We start from the raw sequence: 24,506 nt of genomic DNA, 5'->3' as shown, positions 1-24,506 counted from the left end.
ACACGGAAGTGACTGCAGTTAATACTTGATGCCTCAACTAAGCTGACGTTCCTTGAATTCTTGTGTCCAGTGCACACTTTGATGCCTCTGTTATCGGAGCATTTTTTTTGTCCGCGTCCAAATCGCAACAAGTCGTCTAGCAGGATAGTATGTACTGTCCTGGAACTTGGAGCTTAGCGACTGTTTGATGAAAACGCCCAACCTGTCTACCTATATGCTGAGAATTGCAGTGTGCTTGTCGTTGCATATGCTTGCGTCGTCTTGTACTTGGCAATTGGGAAAAGAAATAACCTACCAGCGGGGTTTGTCTCGTGGCACAGCGAGCACAAGAACCACAAGTACAAGATGAGCATGAGCTGTGGCGGTGGCTACTGCGACTGCGGTGACATCGAAGCGTGGCGGTCGTCCCCATTCTGCGAGACTCATGGTCGGGCCGTCAGGCAGGTAAGAGATCCGTGGAGACGTTAGTCATTCCCAAGTTAAAAGGGAACTTTTTATTAAAGGGAAGCTGAAGCACTTTAAAAAAATACTGACTTTGGAGTGTGTGCCATATTTTCCGGTGTAAAAGACGCACCTTATTTCCGATATTTTCGCTGGTGCGTCTTATATATGCAAAAAGTCATGCAATTCTGCGAGACCTATATGTCCATATTTCATTCATTAGTACGATAAACTGAGCACGAGAGCATTAGTAAAAAGATATCTAATATTGTTAAAACAATGAAACGGGTGTAGTCTTAGATGTCAGCTACTTGCTGTTCAAGCAGTGTGGCGACAACGGAGGTTACGGCCGCAATAAAAGTCACCACTGTTACGCGCACTATTGTACTGCTCAAATGGTTTGTTCTTAAACAGCATTAAACCCATGTAACTGAGGCAGTAAATAAAAAAGGGCGCCATAGCGTTTCATTGTAATATTGTAGCACTCACAATACCAGTTACAAAAACGAAAGTACCACTTCATTATTATCATCATCAGTTTTTGTATGAGACGTCACTGCAGTCCAGCAGTAGTCGCCTCGCAGCTTCCGGCTTCTAGTTGCCATTTACGTTCCATATGTGTGTGTAGGTGTTAACCGTGTGGCGCGATCGTTTTTTATGTTTTCCCGCCAAGCCTCATACAGTCAAACCTCGTTAATACGTACCCGCTTTAAGCGTACTAACGGTTAACACGTAGTGGCGACGAATCCCCGACCGAGTCTTATAGAGATTTATGCATTCGCTGACTGCTTAAGCCGTAGTGGTTTGTCCTATGCCTACCGGTTAGTGCGTACCCCAATAACTTTTTCTGCCATAAATGTCTACAGCGCCGCTGAACTTGCCGATGCCAAAATGTGCCGCAAGATGTCTTCTATCTTTTCTAGAATCGCAGAGATCGGTCGATCAATGATTCCAACTTCGCGCGATTGTGGTGACACCTTTGCGGATAAGCATCGGGAAAGAACCAAGGCGTGATAGTGCCCGCCGACGATTGCGCCAGTATGACTTATCGCCGGCAACCCTATCACCTTTAGCTATCTGCTCGGGCACGCGTATGGCGTAGCGCTACTTTAAGCCTACTGCATGACTTTCATGGGCAACAATGTGAGCGCGCTGGGCCACCGATCACTGTTGCATCGTTTTGTGGGACGGCGTTGAAGTACGCGCCGCTTTGTAGAAACGAAATCGGCTTACTGTTGCTGAGTTGAGCGTCGCGGACACTGAGAAACCTCGCTGCATTGACAATTTCACGCCAAGCGTGCGTACGGTAAGTTCTGTAGCGCTGTTGTAACCATACTGCACGCTTCTGTTAGACGACCGCCTAAACGCGCCTCCGTTTGCTACCAGGAGCGCTAGGGCACGTGGAGATGCGGTGTGCGCATCGCTTGCAGAAAGCTCGTCGTCGCTGCGATAACGCAACTGGCTAATCGCCGCATCTGTGCGCGGTCTGGAGCGGAGTGGGTGCGAAGAACTTTCACACGGCAAGCGCGCGCGTACAGCAAGCGGCCTCGCACCGCAGTGACAGCGTGAGCCGAGTAGGCGTTGCGCTGCACGCAACTAGCCACGGACGATCGGCATCATGCGGCTGTACCGTGTTTCAATGAAACGTGTCAGTTTTCGCTTAGTGGCAGATCGCGATGCAGACGCGTACACATGTATTGTGGAGAGCCGATACCGCCCGCTCTGTCGCTATGTCAGCCGCTGCATATCGCGGACTCAGCAATAGTTTCGAAATGCGCCTTGGCATCTCCACCGCGCGCTAGAGGACGGTCGTGCGAGAAAGCCAGAATCTTTTCTGCACAAAAATAAAGAAAAGGCATTGTAGTTAGTACTTGTGCTGTGGTACGGTGTTTACTTCTATGTTGGCGGTGATGGCGCACGTCAGGAGACGCAAATTCGCACTTGCTGGTTAATGCGTACTACCGTTTATTACGTACCGTATTTACTCGCATAATTTGCGCACTTTTTTTCGCGAATTTGGAGCTCCGAAAAGGGGGTGCGCAAATTACGCGGAGATTTCGCGAGCACATCTGAAATAACGCACAATATATAGTCCTAACACGCGCGATATAATACATTAAAGAAGAAAATAAATTATAGCGCAAACGAAGGGTTTTTAACAGAATTAGCACGTACTTAACCAGCCAGATTCGGTCATGCGCGGTCTAGTCAGAATCACTGGTTGAGAAGTCCGACTGAGAATCATCGCCGCGGCCGCTGTCACCGCTTTCCCAATGCGCGTCGTCCTTGGTTCCGTCGAGTGCGTTGAGGCGTCTTCTTGAAGCTCTTCGCGACAATGCTGGGAGTAACGAGGTGCCACGGCACGGCGATAACGGTGGGCCTAAGCTCTCGCACATATTTGAAAAGGTATTCTTCAACGGCAGGAAACTTTCCATGCTTCGGTCCTCGGAACGGTCTCCTTCCCGGTCTTGTATTAAAAAGCGAACTCTTCTGCGGCACGGTTCCCGTTTCCTTAGGCAAATTCTATAACAGTGAGCTTGAATTTTGCCGAATAGTTATTGTAGCTCAGCGCAAGAGAACAGTGAAAACGCAACTGGCTGATCGCGAAACCTAAACTTCCGAAATCAACGAAGGCTGCGTCGCAGCGCGGACGCAGAGGAGGAGGGTCAGCGCCGGTCAACGCGGGAAAATGTTGGCGCGACTGGCCCTCGCACTCGCACGCCTCCGATGCAGAAAGTAGTCCGTGCCGTGTCACGTGCATGTATTCTCACGGCGAAAGAACGCTCGAACCGTTCCGACAACCGGTGAACAGATTAACGTTGGTTACGGTCTCGGCGGTTTCCAGAGAATAGAACGAAGTAATCGGAAGAAGGGACTTCGCACTCGCAGCCTGTCTTGTGTATGACTGCGCTCGCTGCTCGGTGAGGGCCGCGGGGCGTCGGCCGCGGCGGCGCGGCAGTCCAAAGTTCGCCCCGTGCGCGCGCGCCGGCGAGCTGGCTCGAGCGGGGCGGGGAGCGCAAAATATGCGAGTAAATATTTTTTTTTAGCAAAGCTGGCTAAATATTAGGGGTGCGCAAATTATGCGGGTAAATACGGTAGTTACGCCGCGTTCCCATCAGGTACATATTAACGATGCTTCACTGTAATGCCGTAGAGGCAATGCCAACGATGTGCTTCAAGGTGCTTACAAAGCCGCAAAAAAGAGTTACTGAGAGGCTGACTACGGCAACCCAGCGATGCTGCCAATCGAGGTGGCAGAAATTTTGACAGTGCGCCGGAGGATGTGGCTTCGAACTCAGTGGAATAAATATTTGTTTTTTGCACCTTAGGACAGCGTTAATTACAAGTTTTATACTGCTGCTCACAGATGTTCAGTGCCATGCATGATTAACACAATCTGCAATGAATGTACTTTGCATGTGTCGTTGTTTCATTGTGTTGACAGGGTTAAAAATAGATGCATCTTATACAGAGGTGTGTCTTGTATATAATTTTTTCCCGCAAGAGTCGTAAAAGTAGGGGGTGCGTCGTACACAAAAATGCGACTTATGCACCGGAAAATACGGTATATGTTTTTTAAATGCGTTAATGTTTTAAGCAAGCAAAAGAGAAGCTGAAATTAAAATCGGCTGCAAGCCGCTGTACCACTAGCGGAGTAACATGGATGCGTGGAAGCTCGGCTCCGTAGCCTTCTCTCCACTGCCAAGATGAGGCTGACGCTTTCTTCTTTCTTCAAAAAAAAACCACAGCAGGAGGAGGGTCGGGATGGGAATGAGCCCAATCCGCTGGACCGGCTCCCTCCGGACCTGGTGAGCCGTGTGGAGCTGGTGCTGCGGGCGGTGCTGCTCTACTGCCACCAGATGCTGACGTGGGGCAAGTCCACCGAGCTGCCACCGGACCTGGCCCAGTCGTCCGTGCCTCGACTGCAGGAGACCTACGTCACCATGCTGTTCAACGATGAGACGCACACCTACGAACAGGTGCGGGGATGGTGTACACGATCCTCCTTCACATCTAGTGGAATCGTAATAGTAATGCCTGTTGAGGAACCTGTTGTTATAGTCAAGCAGTGTTTATATTGTTGGGCACATTTGGCAAATGATCAGCTTGGTGACATGCTACTGATGCATACCAGCAGTACTGCCTTCACGATATTGCCAGGGGCCCTTGTTTTTTTTTTTAATTCGTTGTGATCGGGTTTCACGTACAAAAACTGCTGGCACCACTCGGCACAGGCTGTGCTGCAGTGCTCGGGGAGCTTTGCAATTGTTTCAGATAGCTCTGTTAAGGTTACGCGCAGGACGCAAGTAGTAAAGTTTATTCGAAAACTTACGTGAGCACCAGCGATAACACTGGGAGGCTCGATCATTGATGTATAAAAGACGGCACGTTCCACTGACGATCATATTAACAACGGCCAAAGATTGGGATCACCACTATTGGTGTACAGCGTCTGTTGCTCGGGCTTCGAGTTTTCGTTTCCTGGGCACAAGTTCGCCCAATAAAGAGTTTTGTCTTTAACAGCCCAACTGCCACCTTCATCGCGGGACAATATGTAGATTAAGGTTGTTTTTCCATTGTCTTCAGACAGTAACTTTCATTTGTTTACCAATGTGCATAGATACAGCTGCAACATCACATGGCAAACCGGTCTCATTTCTATGGAGGTGAAATGCCAGAGGCTTGTACTCTGTGATGTCAGTGCACGTTAAAGAATACCAGATGATCAAAATTTCTGGAGCTCTCCACTGTGGCACGCCTCATTACCATTATGTGGTTTTGGCACATAGAACTCCAGATATTATCACGCGCCAATTTGACCCCTTCACTTTAGAGTCTGGATTGGAAATGTAAAATGTACTGCAGGTTTAATTTTTGACGCTAGTGGTGTTGCAGCAGTACATCTTACAGAAGGCATTGATGCATTGATTTTCACAAAAGCACCCGTGTACCTGATTTATACACACGTTAAAGAAACCTGAGTAGTCAAAATATTTTCGGAGTCCCTCCCACTACGATGCATTTCATAATCATATTGTGGTTTTAACTTGTAAAACCCTGAAATTAAATTCTTTTTATTTAGTGTTATTCATTGTTGAAGATACCCAGTTTACCATAAAAAAAGTTTCTTCATATATGTGGAGGAATAACTTTGATTTCTTTATGGTGTCGGTGTGGTGGTTGCAGGTTATCCAGACCCTGAACAGGGCCATTGAATGCTCACACCGGGAGGCCATAGAATATGCAACCATGGTGGACCGCGAGGGCCGCAGCGTGGTCCGGAGCTCGACGTTCCCCGATTGCTTGCAGGTCGGTAAGCCATTCGCCACTGGAAGTGCCGTTGACCTGCAATGCTTAGTGTTCCTCCATGTTCTCACAGGGAGCAGAGCTTGGCAATGCTTTTACTCTGCGAGTGTTATTATGTGGTGAAAAAGATAACGTCATGCATCTACTGTATTGCTGAGATGCCAACTATGGATGGGACATCTGCATTCCACCGTGGCGAGATATTGCGTACATACGGAATCATGGAGGCTGCGGTACAGTACAGACCACTTATAACGTAACTGAAACCGCATGTATACGCATACCGCTTATTGTGCAGTCCCCCAAGGTGAAATACCGTTTATAATGCGGTTGCGGGAAAATATTTCTGACAAATGCGGTAGCGAGTGTGGTTCACAAAGGAGGTACGCCGCTGGGGAGGGAGCGACGAGGTCGTTACGAAGGGCGAGGGCACGCACGGTGAACGAACGAGGGGCGGAGGGAGGAAAAAAACTGTGGCAGCGCTGTGCGGGCTCGCCGAGTGGGGAAGGATGGTGGTTGCCTAGGCGACGGAGTAGCCTTTGCACTGGCGGCGGCAAGGCTCTGCGGCCGCTTGCCGGCAGCGCGTTCCGCGTGGAACGTACGATCGTGTCCTCATCAAGTGCGCTTTAAAGTAAGTTTCCTGTCGGGAAAAGCATCGTCGTTATCGCACTTGCTACAGATATCGCGTTTGCTACCTCGTCCGCAAATTGAAAAGTTTTGCGGCTTCATGACTTTTCTGCCAGTGCACGGGCTTAAACAAGCTTGGCGGGCTTTTGTCGCCGTTGATCTCCCGGCCGCGAACACGAACTTCGTATCACGCGCGCTGTTCTTGGGTTAGTGCTTGAGTGCGATCTTTTCGACATCCGATCTTCATGTTGTCTTGGACAAACTTCCCGCGACAACATGCTGTACCGCAGGCTAGGCCTAATCAGCGTTGGTTGCTTTTCGGTAGCGGTCGCGGGCGATAAAAGTTGCGGTTTGGTGCGGAATCAACGAAACTTTTCGCGATGGCTGCACTTGAAGGGAAGGGAATCATATCGTTAATGAAAACGAGGGCATGGTTGGCACATGCAACTCTCGAATGGTGGCTCCGGATTCGATTGCAATGTCTTGGACATCGCGTGCGCGTGTGAAATCAAACGATCGGTACCGCTCAGCAAGTGAAATTTCGGTCGCGATTCGACATGGTTTCTGTGTACAGTGGAACTTCGATTATACGTCCCCCGGTCCTGCGACGACCCGCGTTTTACGACGAATTGGCTTGGTCCCGGCAAAACCCCCATAGAAATAATGTATTAAAAACCTCAATTGTACGACGCAATTTTACGCCGGCCCCGCCTCGTACGACGCTTCGCTGGACTGTCCGAGAAAAAAAAAAGACCTACGATGACGCGGGCTGGCACGCAAACACACTGCGGCCGGGCGAAAAAAGTCGGGAAACCGAGGAACCGAGTTCGTATCCGCGCTGCCACCACAGGGCCTCTTCAATTTTTCGACACGCGGTCGGCCATAGCTAGCCAGAGCCAACGTTGGCCGGAGCCAGCCGGAGCGCATTCGTTTTGTCGCATTGCACTGCGCACTTCCGTTGTCGCCTTTTTTTTTTCTCTCTCTTCTTTTGGGTGGTTTTGTAGTGACCGTTGTGAGCAGATAACATGGCAGATAATTTCGAGCTCGCTTTCTAGTATGCGATAACTTTCACTAGATTTCGTGTCGTTATACCGGACGTGTTGAACGGCGATTGTTGAGCCAATGTTTGCGACAGCCGCGGGAACCGGAACTCGCCGCTGTCTAGCTACCAGAGGGCTGGGGCGTTTTAGCCGCTCGCGATTGGTCGAAGCTTGCAAATCGAATAGGCCTACTGCCGTGCTGCCATTCAGCCATTCCTTCACGTGTTTGCCTCATCGGTTGGTTGTGCTGCGCCGCAGCTGCTGTGTCCACGTGCAAAATTTTCTGTGTTCGGACATTGGTGTGCGAGGAAGCTTTCGAATTCTTGGTTGCGAGTGCTGCGTCTCGCAATGTCGCGGAACCGAAAACCGCTGACGCTCGGAGAAAAGCTTCGCATAATCGAGGAGGCAGAGAAGCGGAACGGAGCAACAAAGGCCAGCATTGCCCGCGACCTGAACATTCCCGAGTCGTCGCTGAAAACGATCCTCGCGAAGAAGGACAGCATCCTACTAAATGCGGCAAAGTTCGGCCTGAACAGGAAGGCCGCGAAAGATGGCAAATATGCTGCCATGGAGAAGGCCCTCGTTGAGTGGTTGCGTCAGGCCCGCAGTTCAGGAATCGCCGTGGATGGCGCAATTTTGAAGGAGAAGGCTGAGACAGTTGCATTGCGCTGCGGCATTGACGACTTTAAAGCCTCCAATGGCTGGTTGGATCGCTTTAAAAAACGCAGTGGAGTTGTGTACAGCCGCTGCTGTGGAGAGAGCGCGTCAGTCAGCTCCGACACTGTAGAAAAGTGGACTGCATTGCTGCCGGAATTGATACGGGAATACAAGCCGTCCGACGTGTTCAACGCGGACGAAACTGGATTATTTATAATATGCAGCCAGAACAGACATTGGCATTCAAAGGAGAGAGCTGTCACGGGGGTAAGCGAAGCAAAGAGCGTCTTACCGTATTGCTTTGCGCTAATGAAGACGGCTCTGAAAAGCTTCCTGCCCTCGTGATCGGCAAGTTTGAGAAGCCGCGATGCTTCAAGAATTTGAAAAGGCTGCCGTGCCAGTACACGTTCAACCGGAAAGCCTGGATGACGGCTGCTATGTTTTCTACATATCTGCAGCAGCTGGACTCCAAAATGGGGGCTAAGAACAGAAAGATTCTTCTTCTGCTTGACAATGCGCCATGCCATCCATCAGATATGTCGCATTTGAGAAATGTGAAAGTTGTATTTCTGCCCCCCAATTGCACTAGCCAGCTGCAGCCACTTGACGCTGGCGTCATCAAGTGCATGAAACAGAAATATCGGAAGTTTCTGGTGCAGCGTCGGCTGGCGGGCATGGAACGCAAGCAGTTGGATAAGAAGCTTTCTGTGCTTGATGCAATGCACTACATTGCTAGTGCATGGGACGCAGTCACGCCAGAAACTATCGCCAACTCCTTCAGGCACTGCGGCTTTAATAGAAGTGGTGCTTGTTCTACCAGTGAAGCTGCACTGCCTGTTGACGATGAACCAGAGTTCGGCAGCCTGGAGCTGCCTGGATCTTTCGCGGACTATGTTGGTGCCGACGACGACGTTGCAGTGTGCAGTGAAGTGTCGCTGGATGACATTATCGAAACTGTGCGTCCCGACACTGCGGGAACTTCCGACGAGGAAGAGATGGACGACGCTGCAGAGGCTAGCGTGTCCGTTCCGACTTACGCGGACGTGTTGTGCTACGTCGACCACATTCGGCGGTTTGCTTGCGCACGCGATGAGATCGGCGACTTGCTGCCAGATGTTGCAGCTATCGAAAGAAAGCTGATGCGTCGTGGCTGGGCAAACTCTCAGAAGAAAATCACAGATTTTTTTAAAAGGTGAGAAATAAAGGTTCGTTCACACCTCCGATAAAATGCGTGGTTGTCATTTTTTCAATTAATTTAATCTACGTTCCTCGGAGCAGCGTAGGTTTGTGCCGCGGACTTTCTTAGGCATTATGTGCCCGCTGTTGTGGGGCAAAAATGACCGTCACTGCCTATATTCTCGGTTTTTCGATTATACGACGCCCGGATTATACGACGATTTTGCGCGGTCCCCTGAAATTCGTATAATCGAAGTTCCACTGTAATGCGCATACTTCGAAGTGAAACGTAGTCGGCGATTTCCACGATTGGCACTTTGTTTTGTTTCTTTTTCTCCCATGTTCATTCGTTGGCAATGCGGGTCTTTGGCGGTTATTTTTACATTCGGAGATTTAAGTGGTTGTAAGTGCCCCAAATCGCATATGTCGATTATCGGACACGTGGGGCTACATGCTCAAACATGTTTTTGCGCAAGTGCAGCCTTGAAGAGGGTTGTTTTTGGTTATACAGTAAAAGCTCGTTAATTCGACACCCGTTAATCGGAAATTCGGATAATTCGGACGGCTCTATTGGTCCCGGCCGAAGTGCATGTTATCTAGGGACCAAACCTTCGTTAATTCGTCAGAATTGGGCTCCGCACCGCTTAATTCGGACAAATTCTGACGGCTGCCGCTACACAAATGTGTGGTAAAGCAGCGCTGGCACCACTGGGGCGAAACCGAAACTTGAGTGACATCGCCATAGTCATCAACTAGTGGGGGGCGATCGCAGCGTCACCGACGTCGGCGTCTTCTTTCTTCGCTCTGCTGCGCCTCCGACGCCATTTTTCCTTGTGTTGTGTGGTTGTGTCGGCACCGTCTCTTCTTGCGTAGTTCTTGTTTTTTCCCGTTGTGACCGTGTTTACATGTGAGGCCCGAGCATGCGGCAGTAGCCGACGGTGGCATCGACGAGGTGTCAGCCGAGTCCCACCGACGGTGACTGCCCGACCTTCGATCTGTCCTTCCCACAGATATGACCCCTCAGGACTACATCGCGATGATGACTTGTGTTGCCACGACTGGTCTCCTGCCCGGTCAAGAAATTAATGATGTCGCGACCTCATCGCACCTCATGGGAAGTCCCGGAGGCGCTTTTTGATATTAGAGGGCGTTTGCCTGAGCACTTCCGACAGTTTGCGTGCTGTTGGCCATTTTGGAAAAGTTAAGAAAAATTGTAATGGAAGCCGGAATCTGCGTGAAACACAGACGACCATTACAAAATACTTCCGCAAATAAAGGTATGCTTCTCCAACTTGATTTTAATGTTGTTTTCCTGTTCATTCGTTAATCGGGGCATATCGGTTAATTCGGACATTTTTTCCGGTCCCGTGAAATCCCGAATTAACGAGCTTTTACTGTACAGTCGAACCCGTTTATACGAATCTCGAAAGTTGTCGCGAAATGTGGTCGTTATATCAGTTAGGTTGTTGTATAGGACTCGCCACCTTTAAAACGTGCGCTTAGCGGCCAAGCCGTTTTTTTTTTTTTTGTGCACTTTTGTTAAGTGCTAACAACCCCCTTCGGTTGACAAGCTAAGCCTTTTCGCGTCATGAAGCGACGCACGCTGCCGTGCTCACGACAGTGAATTAACCGCCTTTGCAATGAGACGGACACCGTTCTACCGAAGCGCGCTTTTTTGGTACCGCGACGTGAGCCGATTCATCCCTGGCTTAGTTGCGTGCAGCGCGTCGTCTACTCGGGTCGCGGAAGTCACTGCCGGGCCGCTTGCTGTATGCCGTTATGCGCGCGTTTGTAGTTCTTAGTGCTTGCTTCACTCCGGACCGTGCACAGGGTGCGGCGACTAGCCTCTTCGTCTCAACGCGGCGAAAACAAGTATTTTCCAAGCAACGCGCACTCTACGTCTCCGCGATGCTCTCGCGGCCTGCACGACGATGCGCGGCGCACTTGATTTGTCACTTAGTCAAACACGCAGATACGCTCGCTATCAGTGCATCGACGTTTCTCGGTGCCCGCGCCGCTCAACGACAGCGAGCTAATTTCGTTTTCTACAAAGCGACGCGCACTTTAAAGGAGTCCTGACACAAAAAATTTTCGCCCCGCGTTTTTTTGCTGCAATGTGTTGCTGGGGGCCTGTTAGTCATAACACGGCACATCGTTCGCTGCAGCGCGCGACAGATAATAATTACAAGCCTCCCGTTACCGACAAGCCTCAGTTTCGGTTGACAGACCTCCAAAACGGCAAGCCGCAGGGTTTGCAACTATCACCACCTAGCGAGTGAAACGCATTCGGTCACGTGAGCAAAAGAACAGTGACGCATTTCCGCCGGGTCTGTCTGTCGTCGGGCTCATCGTCATCTGATGGCGACGATTCTTGCGGCGGGGATCGAAGGAATTTTCGACGTGGCGAATCACTTCATGTTTGCACCCGCTGCGAGGAGCGATTCGTCGGGAAGCGCGTCAAAACAGAAATGGCGGGGCTACGACGTCAATCGTAACTTTGTACCGGCTGCAACGGTTACGTAGGGGAAGTAGGGGGGGTCACCTCGGGTCACCCTCCGAGGGTCGTCCATGCACTAGGTGCGGCCTATAATGCTGGATCGCGCTCGCGAAGTTCGAAATTCATATAAAATACATTCCAAGCTTTATTCGCTGCCGATATTTTGGAGATGGTACACGCACGTACACGGAAATCGATCCAGCAGGCTATCTCGGCCGCGAAATTTTGTGTCAGTACCCCTTTAAAGCGGTCTCGCACGACGCTGCGGCGGCGAACTTGCGAACGGCAGCATGGCTAGCATGGCGCGCTCGTACCGCCGTCAATCCGCAGTGTACGGCGTAGTACGCCACACACGCAGCCGAGCAGATATCTACAGATGACTTTGATAAGGTTGTCGGCTATAAGGCATAATGGCACGTTCATCGACGGCCGCCACCTCGCCTTCGCTCTTTTCTGATGCTTATCCGCGAAGGCATCCGCCGCAATCGCGTGGAAATCGTTATCACCGATCGACTGGTCTCTGCCATTACCGGAAAGTACGGACGACTTTTCGCGGCACATTGTGGCGTCGACGAGTTTAGGGACGCAGTGAAACCTGTTTTGCGATGGAAAGTTACCGCTGTTATCACTTCAATTGTATTTATGCCTTCTTGCGTTCCAAGGCATTGTTTGGTTCATCGCAGGCGGTCGTAGCTGCAGAGAACGGCGTCAGGAAAGGTTTACTGTGCGAAAGCTGACTGCAAGGTTTCATGATGCCTACATTTTTTTTCCCCCACTGCCATTCTACCACTGAAGAAAACGCCTGAAAAGTGAGCGACCTCGCTCGCCGCGTCCGAAATCTGCGTGCGGTGCTCGCTGATCTGGGTATCTAGTCGCGAGTAAACTGGAGCGGGGCACGCGCGAGACGGCGCGCCCTGTCACGCTTTAAAGGCATATTTTAACTTTTTTCGCTTCGTATGCACCATATTTTTACCGCGACCGTGTCTGAAGTGTTCGTTGTAAAAGTAGGAGGCTTTGAAAAATGTTCGCTATATCTGGACGCAGCTTCAATGGTTAGCATATAAAAATCGTAAGTGCACCCAAATGTGGTCGTTATAACCGATAGATCGTATATGTGGGATCGTTATAAGTGGGTTCGCCTGTAGTGCGGTACCGCTTATAGTGCGGATATTTGCGACTCCGGCGACCTTAAGCGGCGTTATAAGCGGGTCTATACTGTATAGCTCTTCTATTTCAGAGGTGTAACTTTGGTGGCACAGCCGTACCTATGCACGAGATGTGCGTCTTCCCATTCTTGTTTCCTCATTTGTGTTGCATTTTTATTTTCAAATTTTGTAAGTTTGTAGCCTCCGTTTTCACCGTCTCATCACAAAAAGTGTAGGGAGCATTTGTTAGATGCATCCGTGTCTTAGTAACAGTAATGGAGTTACATTGTAACAGAGTAATTGTAATGGGTTAACAGCATTACATTCACAAGTTACGTTATTCAAGGGAAAATGTAACAAGTCAGAGTTATAAGTATGCCCCATAAAAGTAAATTGTCAGTACTATCAACTTGTACACAGTAGTAACCAGTTACCAGTAACTGGTTTGTGCCCAAGACTGCCGTGCAGTACTGAGAACTGTTTCCGTTGATTATCGGGCTGTGCGCCACAGCACTGCTCTTAGCAGATGAAGTTTCAGTGCTAAGTTTCAGTGCTAAGTTGCATGCAGTTGCACGTGCATGGACGTTACAGTGTGCGTCGATGCAACTGTGCAGGTGAAGCAGCACATTGAGAGGATCACGTCGCGGCATGGCAGCCGTCCCCTGAGGGTTCTGGTGATGCACTCGTCGGTGGTGGCGCACCAGACGTTCGCCATGCGGCTACTCACCTGGCTACAGGGCTTCCTTGCACAGTGCCAAGGTCAGTGACTCTGTTGCGCTTGCACGTGGAAGTGTTTTTCACGTTGCACGGTGAGATTGCACATCGCCTTCACATATCCATTAACGATCATTATTTTTGTGTGATCCCTGGCCATGTATTCACCCACCAGACCAAATGCCTAGGGTAGCATGCGAGGACTTATTGGTAGGGGTGTGCGAATATTCGAAACTTCGAATATTTTTCGAATAGTGTTTGCTATTCGATTCGATTCGCACTGAAATTTTACTATTCGAACTATTCGAACTTCCCAAAGACAAATGCAGTCAACGTCCGGTTGAAAAGTGACCCCTTCAGATTTTCAATATGCTTCACCTCATTACACTCTCCTATTGCGGCAAAGCTGCCTTTCAAGGTCCGTTACGGTCGAACTTAGCCAAGAGACAAAGTCCGGTTGGAAGTGATCCCTAGATTTTCAATGTGCTTCACCTCATCACACCCCCGTATTGCGGCAAAGCTGCCTTTCAAGCTCCGTTACGGTCGAACTTAGGCAAGAGAGTCAACGTCTGATTGGAAGTGGTCTCTAGATTTTCTATAGGCTACACCTACTCACACTCCCGTACTGCGGCAAAGCTGCCTTTCAAGGTCCGTTACGGTCGAACTTAGCCAAGACACAGTCAACGTCCGTTTGGAAATGGTCCCTAGATTTTCAATATGCTTCACCTCATCACACCCCGGTATTGCGGCAAAGCTGCCTTTGAAGCGCTGCTATGGTTGCAAATGTACTAACTAAAAAAACGCTGGTTCCAACATGGAGATGAAAGATGTGGCAGAGTTGGGGGCTCAATTAATGCTGTTTTGGACCTGAAATTTGGGCAGGAAGTCTGAAAAATCGGACGCCGAAGCTTTTTAGCATCCAAAATTTCAGATGTTCTTATATATCGACGTCTACGAGGCAGATTTGGAACTCCGGACTGAAAGGGAGCACACCCTTGTCCACCACATCAGTTGGGCTTCCACAGAAGTTGGAAAGAGGAGGAGAGGCTGAGGAAATGGCATCTTTGCCTATCGCGTGTAAAGTGTTGTCGGCAACACTTTGGTTGCACCAAATCATGTACATAAATACAATTCGGCCTCTACATTGCCTCATTCTTGATAAAAAAGACAACTATGAAATATGACCCCACCAGCGCTTCATCAACCTCACGAAAAGAAACACTTTCATGTTGCTATCTCACAAGAACATACTTATGGATTCTCTGCAACTTTTTCTGTAATTTCACTTCGAATTATTCGAAAAATGTTGAGAAATATTCAAAATTATTCGAAATTATTCGATTCGATTCGCACTCAATCTTTATTATTCGAATTCGCTTCGCACCCAAATTTTGCTATTCGCCACAGCTCTATTTATTGGTCATCTGTCACCTCGTGCCAAAGACCACTTGCCATGTGACACCCTCCGGCCAAAAGAGTGCTCCACACTTGCCGCTGTGGCTACGAGTGGCACTGGCTAACACTCCCAGGATTACTCATACAGAAATACTGAACGAAGTGGATGGGGAAGCTCCTCCTGTTGTAGCTCAATTGGTAGAGCTCCTTCATAATTCGATTGTTGTGGGTTCGAATCCCGACAACTGAAAGGGTGTTTTTTCGTCCACATTGACTCATTTTAATTTATGTCGTAATTACTGTATTATAGTTAACGACAACAATTAATGTCCCCTATGCTTTCCTTGGCCTAATTGTCCGTTGCTTTCATTTAGTTTTGCCTGATATTAGGTCTGGTGACACCGTGCACTCATCATGCCACCGGGAGTTGTGACAGACATTATGGCAATCAGCAGCTGCAACAAATTGCAGTGATTCTTTCTCGTCCTCCTTCTGCAGTTGTTGCACGTCTTTTTCACACCGTTATCATGTGCCAACTACCGTATTTACTCGATTCTACCGCGCCCTCGATTGTAACGCGCACCCGTTTTCCGCGACCAAAAAAAAAAAAGAAAGTAATACATCGATTGTAACGCGCACCCATTTTTCGTGAGAGAAAAGAACAAAAAAAGTCCGTAGGAGTCAAACTTTGCACATTCAGAAGAACAAGTATTTGGGATTTAAAGAACTGAAGTTTCAAAAAAGTAAAACACAAAGTCAAAAAGCGGGCCTTGCCGCTAAAACTGTCACCACTACGGCGGCGATACGAGTCGCGTAATGGATCAGTCCTCGTCGCTGTCGGACAACTCCTTGTCGCTGTCAACACTCTTCGATTTCGGGAAACCGGCCCTGCTTTAGTCCACTGAAACCTTTTCGTGAAGCTTTGCTGTAAAAAATCTTCTGCTTCTGTTTGCGCCCGTCTCGCACACACGTTTCGGGAACTTCGAACTATATCCGAACGACCGTGATGCGGCCCGATTTCCGTGCGTCTCTCTGCACATGTAATAACTATATTATTTTAAATGCGGCATTGTGGTACACTCGTCGAGTATTTGGAGTCGGCACTTCCATGCCGTCGATGCAAATGCAGAACGGGATGACAATCTCCTCAGCACACGTACGAACTGAAAAAATGGCAGAAATGGCCAAGGCGCGCAGGAGGCGGCCATTTTTGAAATGTCGATGGCAATACGATAACCGAGTTTCTTTTTTTTTTCGGTACTCGATTCTAACACGCATGCGATATTTGGACTCGTTTTTCCGGAAAAATGGTGCGCGTTAGATTCGAGTACATACGGTAGCCCAGCGACAAGTTTGACTAAACGGCGAATTCATTTGCCTCACAGCGTTTCGCCTGATCCTGAGCGACGTCATGATGGCGCCAACGCCCGTGGAGGGCTTTGCGCTGGTGCGGTGCATCATGCGCTCGGATGCGCAGCTCTGGAAGACGGCGCGTGCCCAGTGGCACCAGATTCTCATCGGGGGCATGCTCATGGACGCCCGGTGCAAGCAGGACTTCGCCCGGGCGTTCACGCGTGACTACCCGGACTTGCTCAAGGAGTTCGTGGCCGATGACCACGAGCACCCCGTTTCCATCACCTCGCTGTCGGTGCAGATCTTCACCGTGCCCACGCTGGCGCACCTACTCGTCGCGGAGGAAGATGCCATCGCCGTCCTGCTCAGGTGGGTGGGCCACTTGTGTGTCCAGTCTTGCGCCCACATCTGCCAACGTACCTGGGCACAGACCGTATTTCCTTGCTTATAACTAATGGTGTGCGAATAGTGAAATTTCATCTTTAATCGAATTCGAGTCCAAGGGTGCCGAATAGTGGCAATAAATATTGAACATCGAATACAAAGGTATTGATTGAAAATTGAAAGAAAGAACAAAGAAATGAAATGTGCTCATGTCCTCGAGCACATAGCGTGGTGAGTGACTGCTACCGAAAGACTACAAATCGTCATGTAGAAACACAAGCTGTTCTACACGACCTGGCTTCAGGCTATCTCGCCGTGATGTTATGGTGTTTCCTGCAGTTGAAAACATGCTATCACTGGGCTAACCTTATTTATCTATCTTATTTACACGAAATGTGTACCACCAGTTCTGGCAAGACGAAGGAAAAATCAGACACGCTACGGCGTGGTGACAGCTTTATTGCGCGCTAGTTCGGGAGGGTTTTATTTTTCATCCCTTATGGGCGTGCAGGCACGTTGATAGAAGAGCCGCCATTCCAGTCAGGAGCGGCACTCCTAACATCCTAACGGCTAACAGAAAGGTACGGCAGCTGTTTTTTTTTTCCCGTATGGCCGTGCCATACGGCTCATCTGACAATGCTTCATCGTCATGAGTAGGCTTGTGCGAATAGTAAATTTTAGGTTCGAAGCGAATAGTGATTTTGGTCGAATAATTTCGAATTGAATTTGAATAGTGTATATCACATATTATGAAGAAAAGTGAGCATATTTGTCATGACCCTACCAACCTGCCACATTTTTTTTTAATTGTAACAAGGCATGTGCACATGTCATTCTTTTTGGTTCAAAGGCAGTGGAAGCAACTTTTAATAGTAGCAGGATTTGGCTTTCGGTAGAATGCGAGTGATATGTTACGTTTTAAAATTTACTATACTTGGAGCATATAAGCCGGTATAACAAGTTTTAAACTTAAAAAATGATGAATCAATGTGAGGGAATATGTTCGTTAACCTTAAGGGGGGACGCGGGGTCTTAGAATAGTAAAAAATGGTCAGAAAATCAGTTTTGGAGAAAACGCATTTTAGGCATGTTTGCACCCTAAGCAGCTGCCCTCAAAATATTATCGCCGATTTCGCCCGGGAAATGGGTTAAAACTTATTTTTAAGACGCCACGGGAGCCGCAAAATGCATCTCAACAGGCAAAATTTGTTCAAAACTTCCCGCGCGCACCGCGGGCGCAGCAGCTGGCTGATCGCCGCATCTTTGGCTTGTTTGAAGCTGTTTTCTTTGTGTACATTTTGCGGCGTTCAAATGGCGTCGCTGCAACAGAACGGCCGCTATCGGCGCTTTTCCGAAGGGTGGTTGTAGAACGCTCATTGGCCAGAGCGCGCGCGGCGCGAGGCGAGCCCCTTCTCTTGCGCCTCCCATTGGCTGGCGCAACCCGAGGCGGCCATTTGTTTTGTATTTTGTTCTGCGCTCACGGCTGCCGTGTTGCCGGTGTCGTGTGCTCGTGTGTTGTTACAGGTGTCATCTTCCTCTGCTTACGCTCTGCGTTCGTGCGGCCCGCCGACACAAGTTACCTTATTTTGTGCTGGCACATCCGGAGATTCTCGTGTAAAGAAGACGCGCCAAGCGTACGAGGGCGCGATGCCGAAACTACTTGTCGCTACCGGAGCGTCGAGTCTACGAGAACCGCCCGGTTCCCCTTGGTCAAGCTGGAGCCATCGGATCATTAGGCAACGCTTCAGTGGCATTCGAAACCGCGTTCGTACGGCATACTATGCGGGACTGCCGAGTGCGCGGGAAATACGGGGACGGGAGGAGTGCTTGGAACGAGTGCGCGCAACGAAGCAGCGGAAATTCAAGCCGTTGGATGTTGGTGAACGGCGGCAAGGAAAATGTTACAGAATTTATCCGCGTGGACTTATCCGTGATAAAAACGTTCTTTGGGCTTGTGCTTCATTCGAGTTCGGCTCAAGCAGTGACCTTTTCAAGACAGAGGGTATAGGCTGCTTTCAAAGCCTGTTGCTTCATTATCATAGGTGCGACTCGCGCGAGAAGCGTTTCTCGTAGAAGGTAGCTGGTGATAGTGGTGCTAAGATAATTAATGTCATTTGAAGTGAAATGAATTAAATTAGGGCCACAAATACTGTCGACAAGGGTGCAACGGTAGTCGCTTCAACCACGACCTGACAAAGCAACACCGAAATTGCATAGACGCCGTGTTACACTTTGGGAAATTGATTTGTGCTCCACAGCCTTGAGAAGGTTAAAAACTGACATTGGAAGTTGCAAAAGGAGCACTTATACAGCAGTGACACCAAGCACAGACTTTCAAAAATTACACAAACCAGCAGGGACCCGAGTACAGCCCTTGCCTGCTGTCGAGCCAAGTGCTATTGCTGGACAATAATAACTGATTTTTGGTTTAATAAATAACCCACGTCCTTTTTAGACTTAATCTCTCTGTCTATTTTATTTGCCTGTTGCAAAGCCACATTCATAGACAAATTTTGTATTTCTTTAGCTTGCAAGGAATTGGTACAGGCCTATGAATTGCTAAAGGTGGAGTTTATCACTCTGCTACTGGGTGCACTATGTGGCTTTATAAGAAGATTTTGCCAGTACATTGGCAGGTCATGGTCACATATTTGGTATGGCTGTTCTCGTGAAGAAGAAACCTATCAAATGATATACCCACTAGTGCTGTGGCTGCACTTCCACAAAAGTTACAGTTGTCTGAAACTTCAAATGCGTTTTTCTCAGTTTGATATTTTTGCTCAACGCACTCAGCCTTACGGGGTTTTTTTCCATGTTGTTGCTGAGTAAAAAACACAAATTTGGTATCATTTTACTCGTATTGAAACGATCTGGGGGGTGATGCTATTTACATTACTCTAGCACCATTTTACAAATTTTAATTAAAGATACTAATGAGAGCGAATCAGAAAAAATAACCACCAGTGAATGTTCATCTGTTTTCTGACCTTCACAGTGCTCTCAAGGGAATAAAAATAGCATCACCCCCTACAGCATGATCTGGGCATTGGGCCCATGCACTTACATATTGGTTTTAGTAGGTCGAAATTGCCTAAAAGCCCCGTAAGAAGCAGGCACTAATTATTTTTTCGAACCTCGAGATCTTTTGAACTAGTGCAGCTATTAAAAAATTAATTACAGATTTGAAATCAGCATAAAAAACTGGTCAAGACAGTGAAGTTTGGTTCATATTGACTCAAAAATAAAGAAAAAATTTTAGGACCCACGTCCCCCCTTAAAGTGGGGCTTCGCGGCAGTGCGGTATTTTCCTGGAAAGGTGTATTCACTGTACAGCACCCCTCCACTGCAATGAAACTACCTTTACAAGAGGTTACAAACGAACAGTGCAAATTTTTCTTGGAAAGGTGTATTCACGGCATAGCACCCCTCCACTGCAGTGAAACCACCTTTACAGGGGGGTTATAAGCGGACACCTATTCGTTCATTTCGAATACTTCGAAATTTTCAATAATTTAAATTCGACTCGAAGCGAATTCGAATACCGTATTATTCGTTCGAATATTTGAAGTGCTCGAATATTCGCACAAGCCTAGTCATGAGTGCTCTGGGCCCAAAAATCTCAGGCACCCATTCATGGCGCCATTTTAACTGCTTGCGAGAACGATGGGAGTTTCTGAAGGAGTGTTGCGGTGCGGCAGTGGCAACTGCACAGCGTGAACAAATTTTCACATGGGAAGCCAATCACCGTGGGTTTTGTGGGCCAAAGTTAGGACGTTTTACAGCGCTTGCGGCATACGCCGCCGAACTGCTCAAGAAGTCCACGTCTTCGTTTCGGAAGTGAAGTTGTGAAGGGCTTGACAGTTTTCTCGTGTTTTTTTACTTGCGGAAATGACATAATTCCCTTGAAAATAAACGCGCTCGCTTTTTGAACCAGGACATCGGTGAAAGTTTTAACCAAACGCCTACTGTAACGACGTTACCATTAGTTTTAGCCACCCCATCCTAACCAAGTTGCACCGTTGGCCTTTGTCGCGCTTTAGATATTCATCCTGTTGAATTATTCGAAACTTTGAGTACTAGCAATTTGAAAGTTGAATCGAATTATTCGATTGGGTATTATTCGATTCGAGTTCGAAACTCAAATATTCGCACTCCCCTACTTATAACCTGTGTAAGAATATAGGCAGTTTGAAGTTGAAGTCTGGGTGTGAATTATGCGTGAATTTCGGTGTGCGTTGGGGACTCATGGCAAGGAATCTACCAAAGGCAGCAACTGTTGAAACTGACTTTAGGTAAGGATGGGGGAGTAACACTGGTAAGTGAAAGCAAATGATAATAGGGCGTTTTCGAATAGGGGCCCCAAAAGTTTGGGGCCTCCCCAAAGAGCTTTGCAGGTATTAGCGTTGGGGCATGCAGGAGCAAGGAGTTTTCAAATAGGGTTTTGTGCTTACCGATTGCGTCCTGGCCAGGGCTACCTTTTCTTTTAAGAAGAGGCGTTGTTCTTACCTAGCCGAAGCATTTCCTTGTTGCGCCTACGAGCCAAGAAATCGACTATCGAATTCGAGATCAGCGGCGTCTAGTGAACCAGTCTCCATTACACACGTTAGAATTGAGAGAAAGCGGTAGCTGCAGTCACTCTACTAACTTGCGAACTTCACGCGTTACCGCATTTCGAGCCTATTCAGTGCACGCTGAGAGCCATCACTTCAGTGGGTGCCGCCATGTGTGTTTGACGCAGAGGTCTTGGGGCTGGCTTTGGGGCTCCCGCTAATTTAAAAATGGCGCTAAGTTATTAAAAAATAGAGACCCAAACGCTGTTTGGGTCTTGCGCGTGTGCAGTGGCCTTGACGCTATTATTTTGGGGCCCTAAACTACCGTATTTACTCGAATCTAACGCGCACCTTTTTTTGGGTAAAATGAGTCCAAAAATCGCATGCGCGTTAGAATCGAGTACCGAAAAAAAAAAAAACGCGGTTATCGTATTGCCATTGGCATTTCAAAATGGCCACCTCCTATGCGCCTTGGCCATTTCTGCATGCATTTCTGCCATTATTGTTTCAGTTCGTACTTGGGGTGAGGAGATTGTCATCCAGTTCTGCGTTCGCATCGAGGGCATGGAAGTGCAGACTCCAAATACGCGACGAGTGCACCACGATACAGCATTTAAAAGAATAGTTATTACATGTGCAAAAACGGACGGAAATCGGGCCGCATCGCGGTCATTCGGAGTTCCCGAAACGTGCGTGCGAGACTGGCGCAAACAGAAGCAAAAGATTTTTTACAGCAAAGCTTCACGAAAAGGTTTCAGTGGACCAAAGCAGGGCCGGTTTCCCGAAATCAAAGAGCGTTGACAGCGACAAGGAGTTGTCCGACAGCGACGAAGACTGATCCATTACGTGACTCATATCGCCGCCGTAGTGGTGACAGTTTTAGCGGCAATGCCCGCCTTTTGACTGTGTTTTACTTTTTTGAAACTGTACCGTATTTACTCGATTCTACTGCGCCCTCGATTGTAACGCGCACCCATTTTCCGCGACCAAAAAAAAAAAGTCATACATCGATTGTAACGCGCACCCATTTTTCGTGAGAGAAAAGAACAAAAAAAGTCCGTAGGAGTCAAACTTCGCACATTCAGAGGAACAAGTATTTGGGTTTTAAAGAACTAATGTTTCAGAAAAGTAAAACACAAAGTCAAAAAGTGGGCCTTGCCGCTAAAACTGTCACAACCACCACGGCGGCGATACGAGTCGCGTAATGGATCAGTCCTCGTCGCTGTCGGACAACTCCTTGTCGCTGTCAACGTTCTTCGATTTCGGGAAACCGGCCCTGCTTTGGTCCACTGAAACCTTTTCGTGAAGCTTTGCTGAAAAGTCTTCCGCTTCTGTTTGCGCCAGTCTCGCACGCCAGTTTCGGGAACTCCGAATGACCGCGATGCGGCCCGATTGCCGTCCGTCTGTGCACGTGTAATAACTATTCCTTTAAATGCGGCATCGGGGTGCACTCGTCGAGTATTTGGAATCGGCACTTTCATGCCGTCGATGCGAACGCAGAACGGGATGACAATCTCCTCAGCACACGAGAAATGGCCAAGGCGCATAGGAGGCGGCCATTTTGAAATGCCGATGGCAATATGATAACCGAGTTTCTTTTTTTTTTTTTCGGTACTCGATTCTAACGCGCATGCGATTTTTGGGCTCGTTTTACCGGATAAAAGGTGCGCGTTAGAGTCTAGTAAATACGGTAATTCTTTAAAACCCAAATACTTGTTCTTCTGAATGTGTGAAGTTTGACTCCTACGGACCTTTTTTGTTCTTTTCTCTCACGAAAAATGGGTGCGCGTTACAATCGTATTATTTTTTTTTGTCGCGGAAAACGGGTACGCGTTACAATCGAGGGCGCGGTAGAATCGAGTAAATACGGTATTTGGGGCCCCTTTTCGAAAACTCTTTAATAAGGTTGTTTTCAGTGTTCAAACATAGTTAGTTGGATTATTTCTGTCCTGGTGTAAAATTAATTTGCCTGATGGAAATGCATGGGTAATACGTGGGAGTCATTAAATATTTCTGCAGGTTGCAGTTTGGGTTGCTGGTTATATGCAGGGGTGGGTTGTATGTAAAAAAAGTCACAGTTTCACCGCAATGGCGAAGCAATGAATGCGATAGCAATAAATTGTAATGTAACGCGAAGAACGGAAAGCAGCTCGAAATTGCCAGCGCGTCGCTCGAGCCCAAAGGATGCATGAAAAGAACGCACACAGGACGAGCGCGAACTAATGCGTCACAGCTCGACACTTGAAGCGCACTGCTCAAACATAAAGCAGGACGCACGAAACGAACGAACAGGTACACACAAGACGAGCGCGAACTAATTGTCACAGTTGTTACCTATTTCTGTTTAAACAGCGCGCTCCTTTCGCAAACGCGGCCGCTGCAGCGAGCGAAGCGAAGCACCCCACCGGCTGCCCCTTCTTTCCCCGAGATAAGCGCACGAAAGCGACCACGCCCTGTAGAGCGAAGAGCAACGGCGTTGGCAGGAGCGGGGCGACGATCTTTAAAGCGCGCCACACGCACACACGTCGCGCCATATGTGGCCACTAAGAAAGCATGCTGAATTACATGGTGTATATAAATAGCTCGCCGTTAGCAGGCTGAAAGACGGTGCTGTCGTGGCCTAACGTGTAACGCGGCGGGCTGCAAAGCGAGAGGTCGCCCGTTCGATTCCGCGCGTCGGAAAGAATTTCTGAATTATTTTTCTTTGTGGCTTTTCTATATATATACATATTTATACATATACGGCGAATGACGGCGACGGGGATGGACATTTTCCAGCCGAGACTGTCCATATAATTGCTATCGCATTAAAAATACGGTAGTTACATGGCCAAAGTGTTTGGGACCAGCTAAGATGTCGTGCTGCAGAGCTTGAGGACACAGGTTCGATTACCGGCCGCGGTGACCGTATCTTGGGGAGGGGGGGTGAAATGCAGAAAAATTCGTCTACCTTGATCTAGATTCACATCAAGGAGAGCCCTGGTGGTCAAAATTAATCCAGAGTTCCTCACTACAGTATGTCTCGTGATTGCATCAGTGATAAATTGTTTGGCATGGACTTGTCAAGTGGATTTGTCTTTGTAATAGTTCTCGCCTTGACGGAGACAAGTGCACTTGTCGGAACAATGGTGCCACTGACATTTTCTGTTCAACGATTTCTCGTTGCTTCAAGACTCGATCTACCCGTGAACTCTTTGTCTTGTTCATTATTGCATCATGG

General features: G+C 48.4%; 1 protein-coding gene across 1 annotated transcript in view; it reads left to right on the top strand.

The window, feature by feature from the left end:
* Window positions 1-320: 320 nt before the first annotated feature.
* LOC119402485 (E3 ubiquitin-protein ligase UBR2) overlaps window positions 321-24,506 on the top strand; it is a gene marked incomplete at its 5' end in the record, with an annotated part of 38,408 nt that continues 14,222 nt past the window's right edge. Inside the window, 5 exon segments of the mRNA XM_037669634.1 lie at window positions 321-444; window positions 4,191-4,421; window positions 5,629-5,751; window positions 13,505-13,649; window positions 16,385-16,721. Coding sequence (XP_037525562.1) covers window positions 321-444; window positions 4,191-4,421; window positions 5,629-5,751; window positions 13,505-13,649; window positions 16,385-16,721 — 960 coding nt within the window.

Source organism: Rhipicephalus sanguineus, chromosome 8 (genome assembly GCF_013339695.2).
Source record: "Rhipicephalus sanguineus isolate Rsan-2018 chromosome 8, BIME_Rsan_1.4, whole genome shotgun sequence".
NCBI classification, from domain to species: domain Eukaryota; kingdom Metazoa; phylum Arthropoda; class Arachnida; order Ixodida; family Ixodidae; genus Rhipicephalus; species Rhipicephalus sanguineus.
The sequence above is the reverse complement of the archived record's forward strand: the minus strand, read 5'-3'. Positions and strand labels throughout refer to the sequence as shown.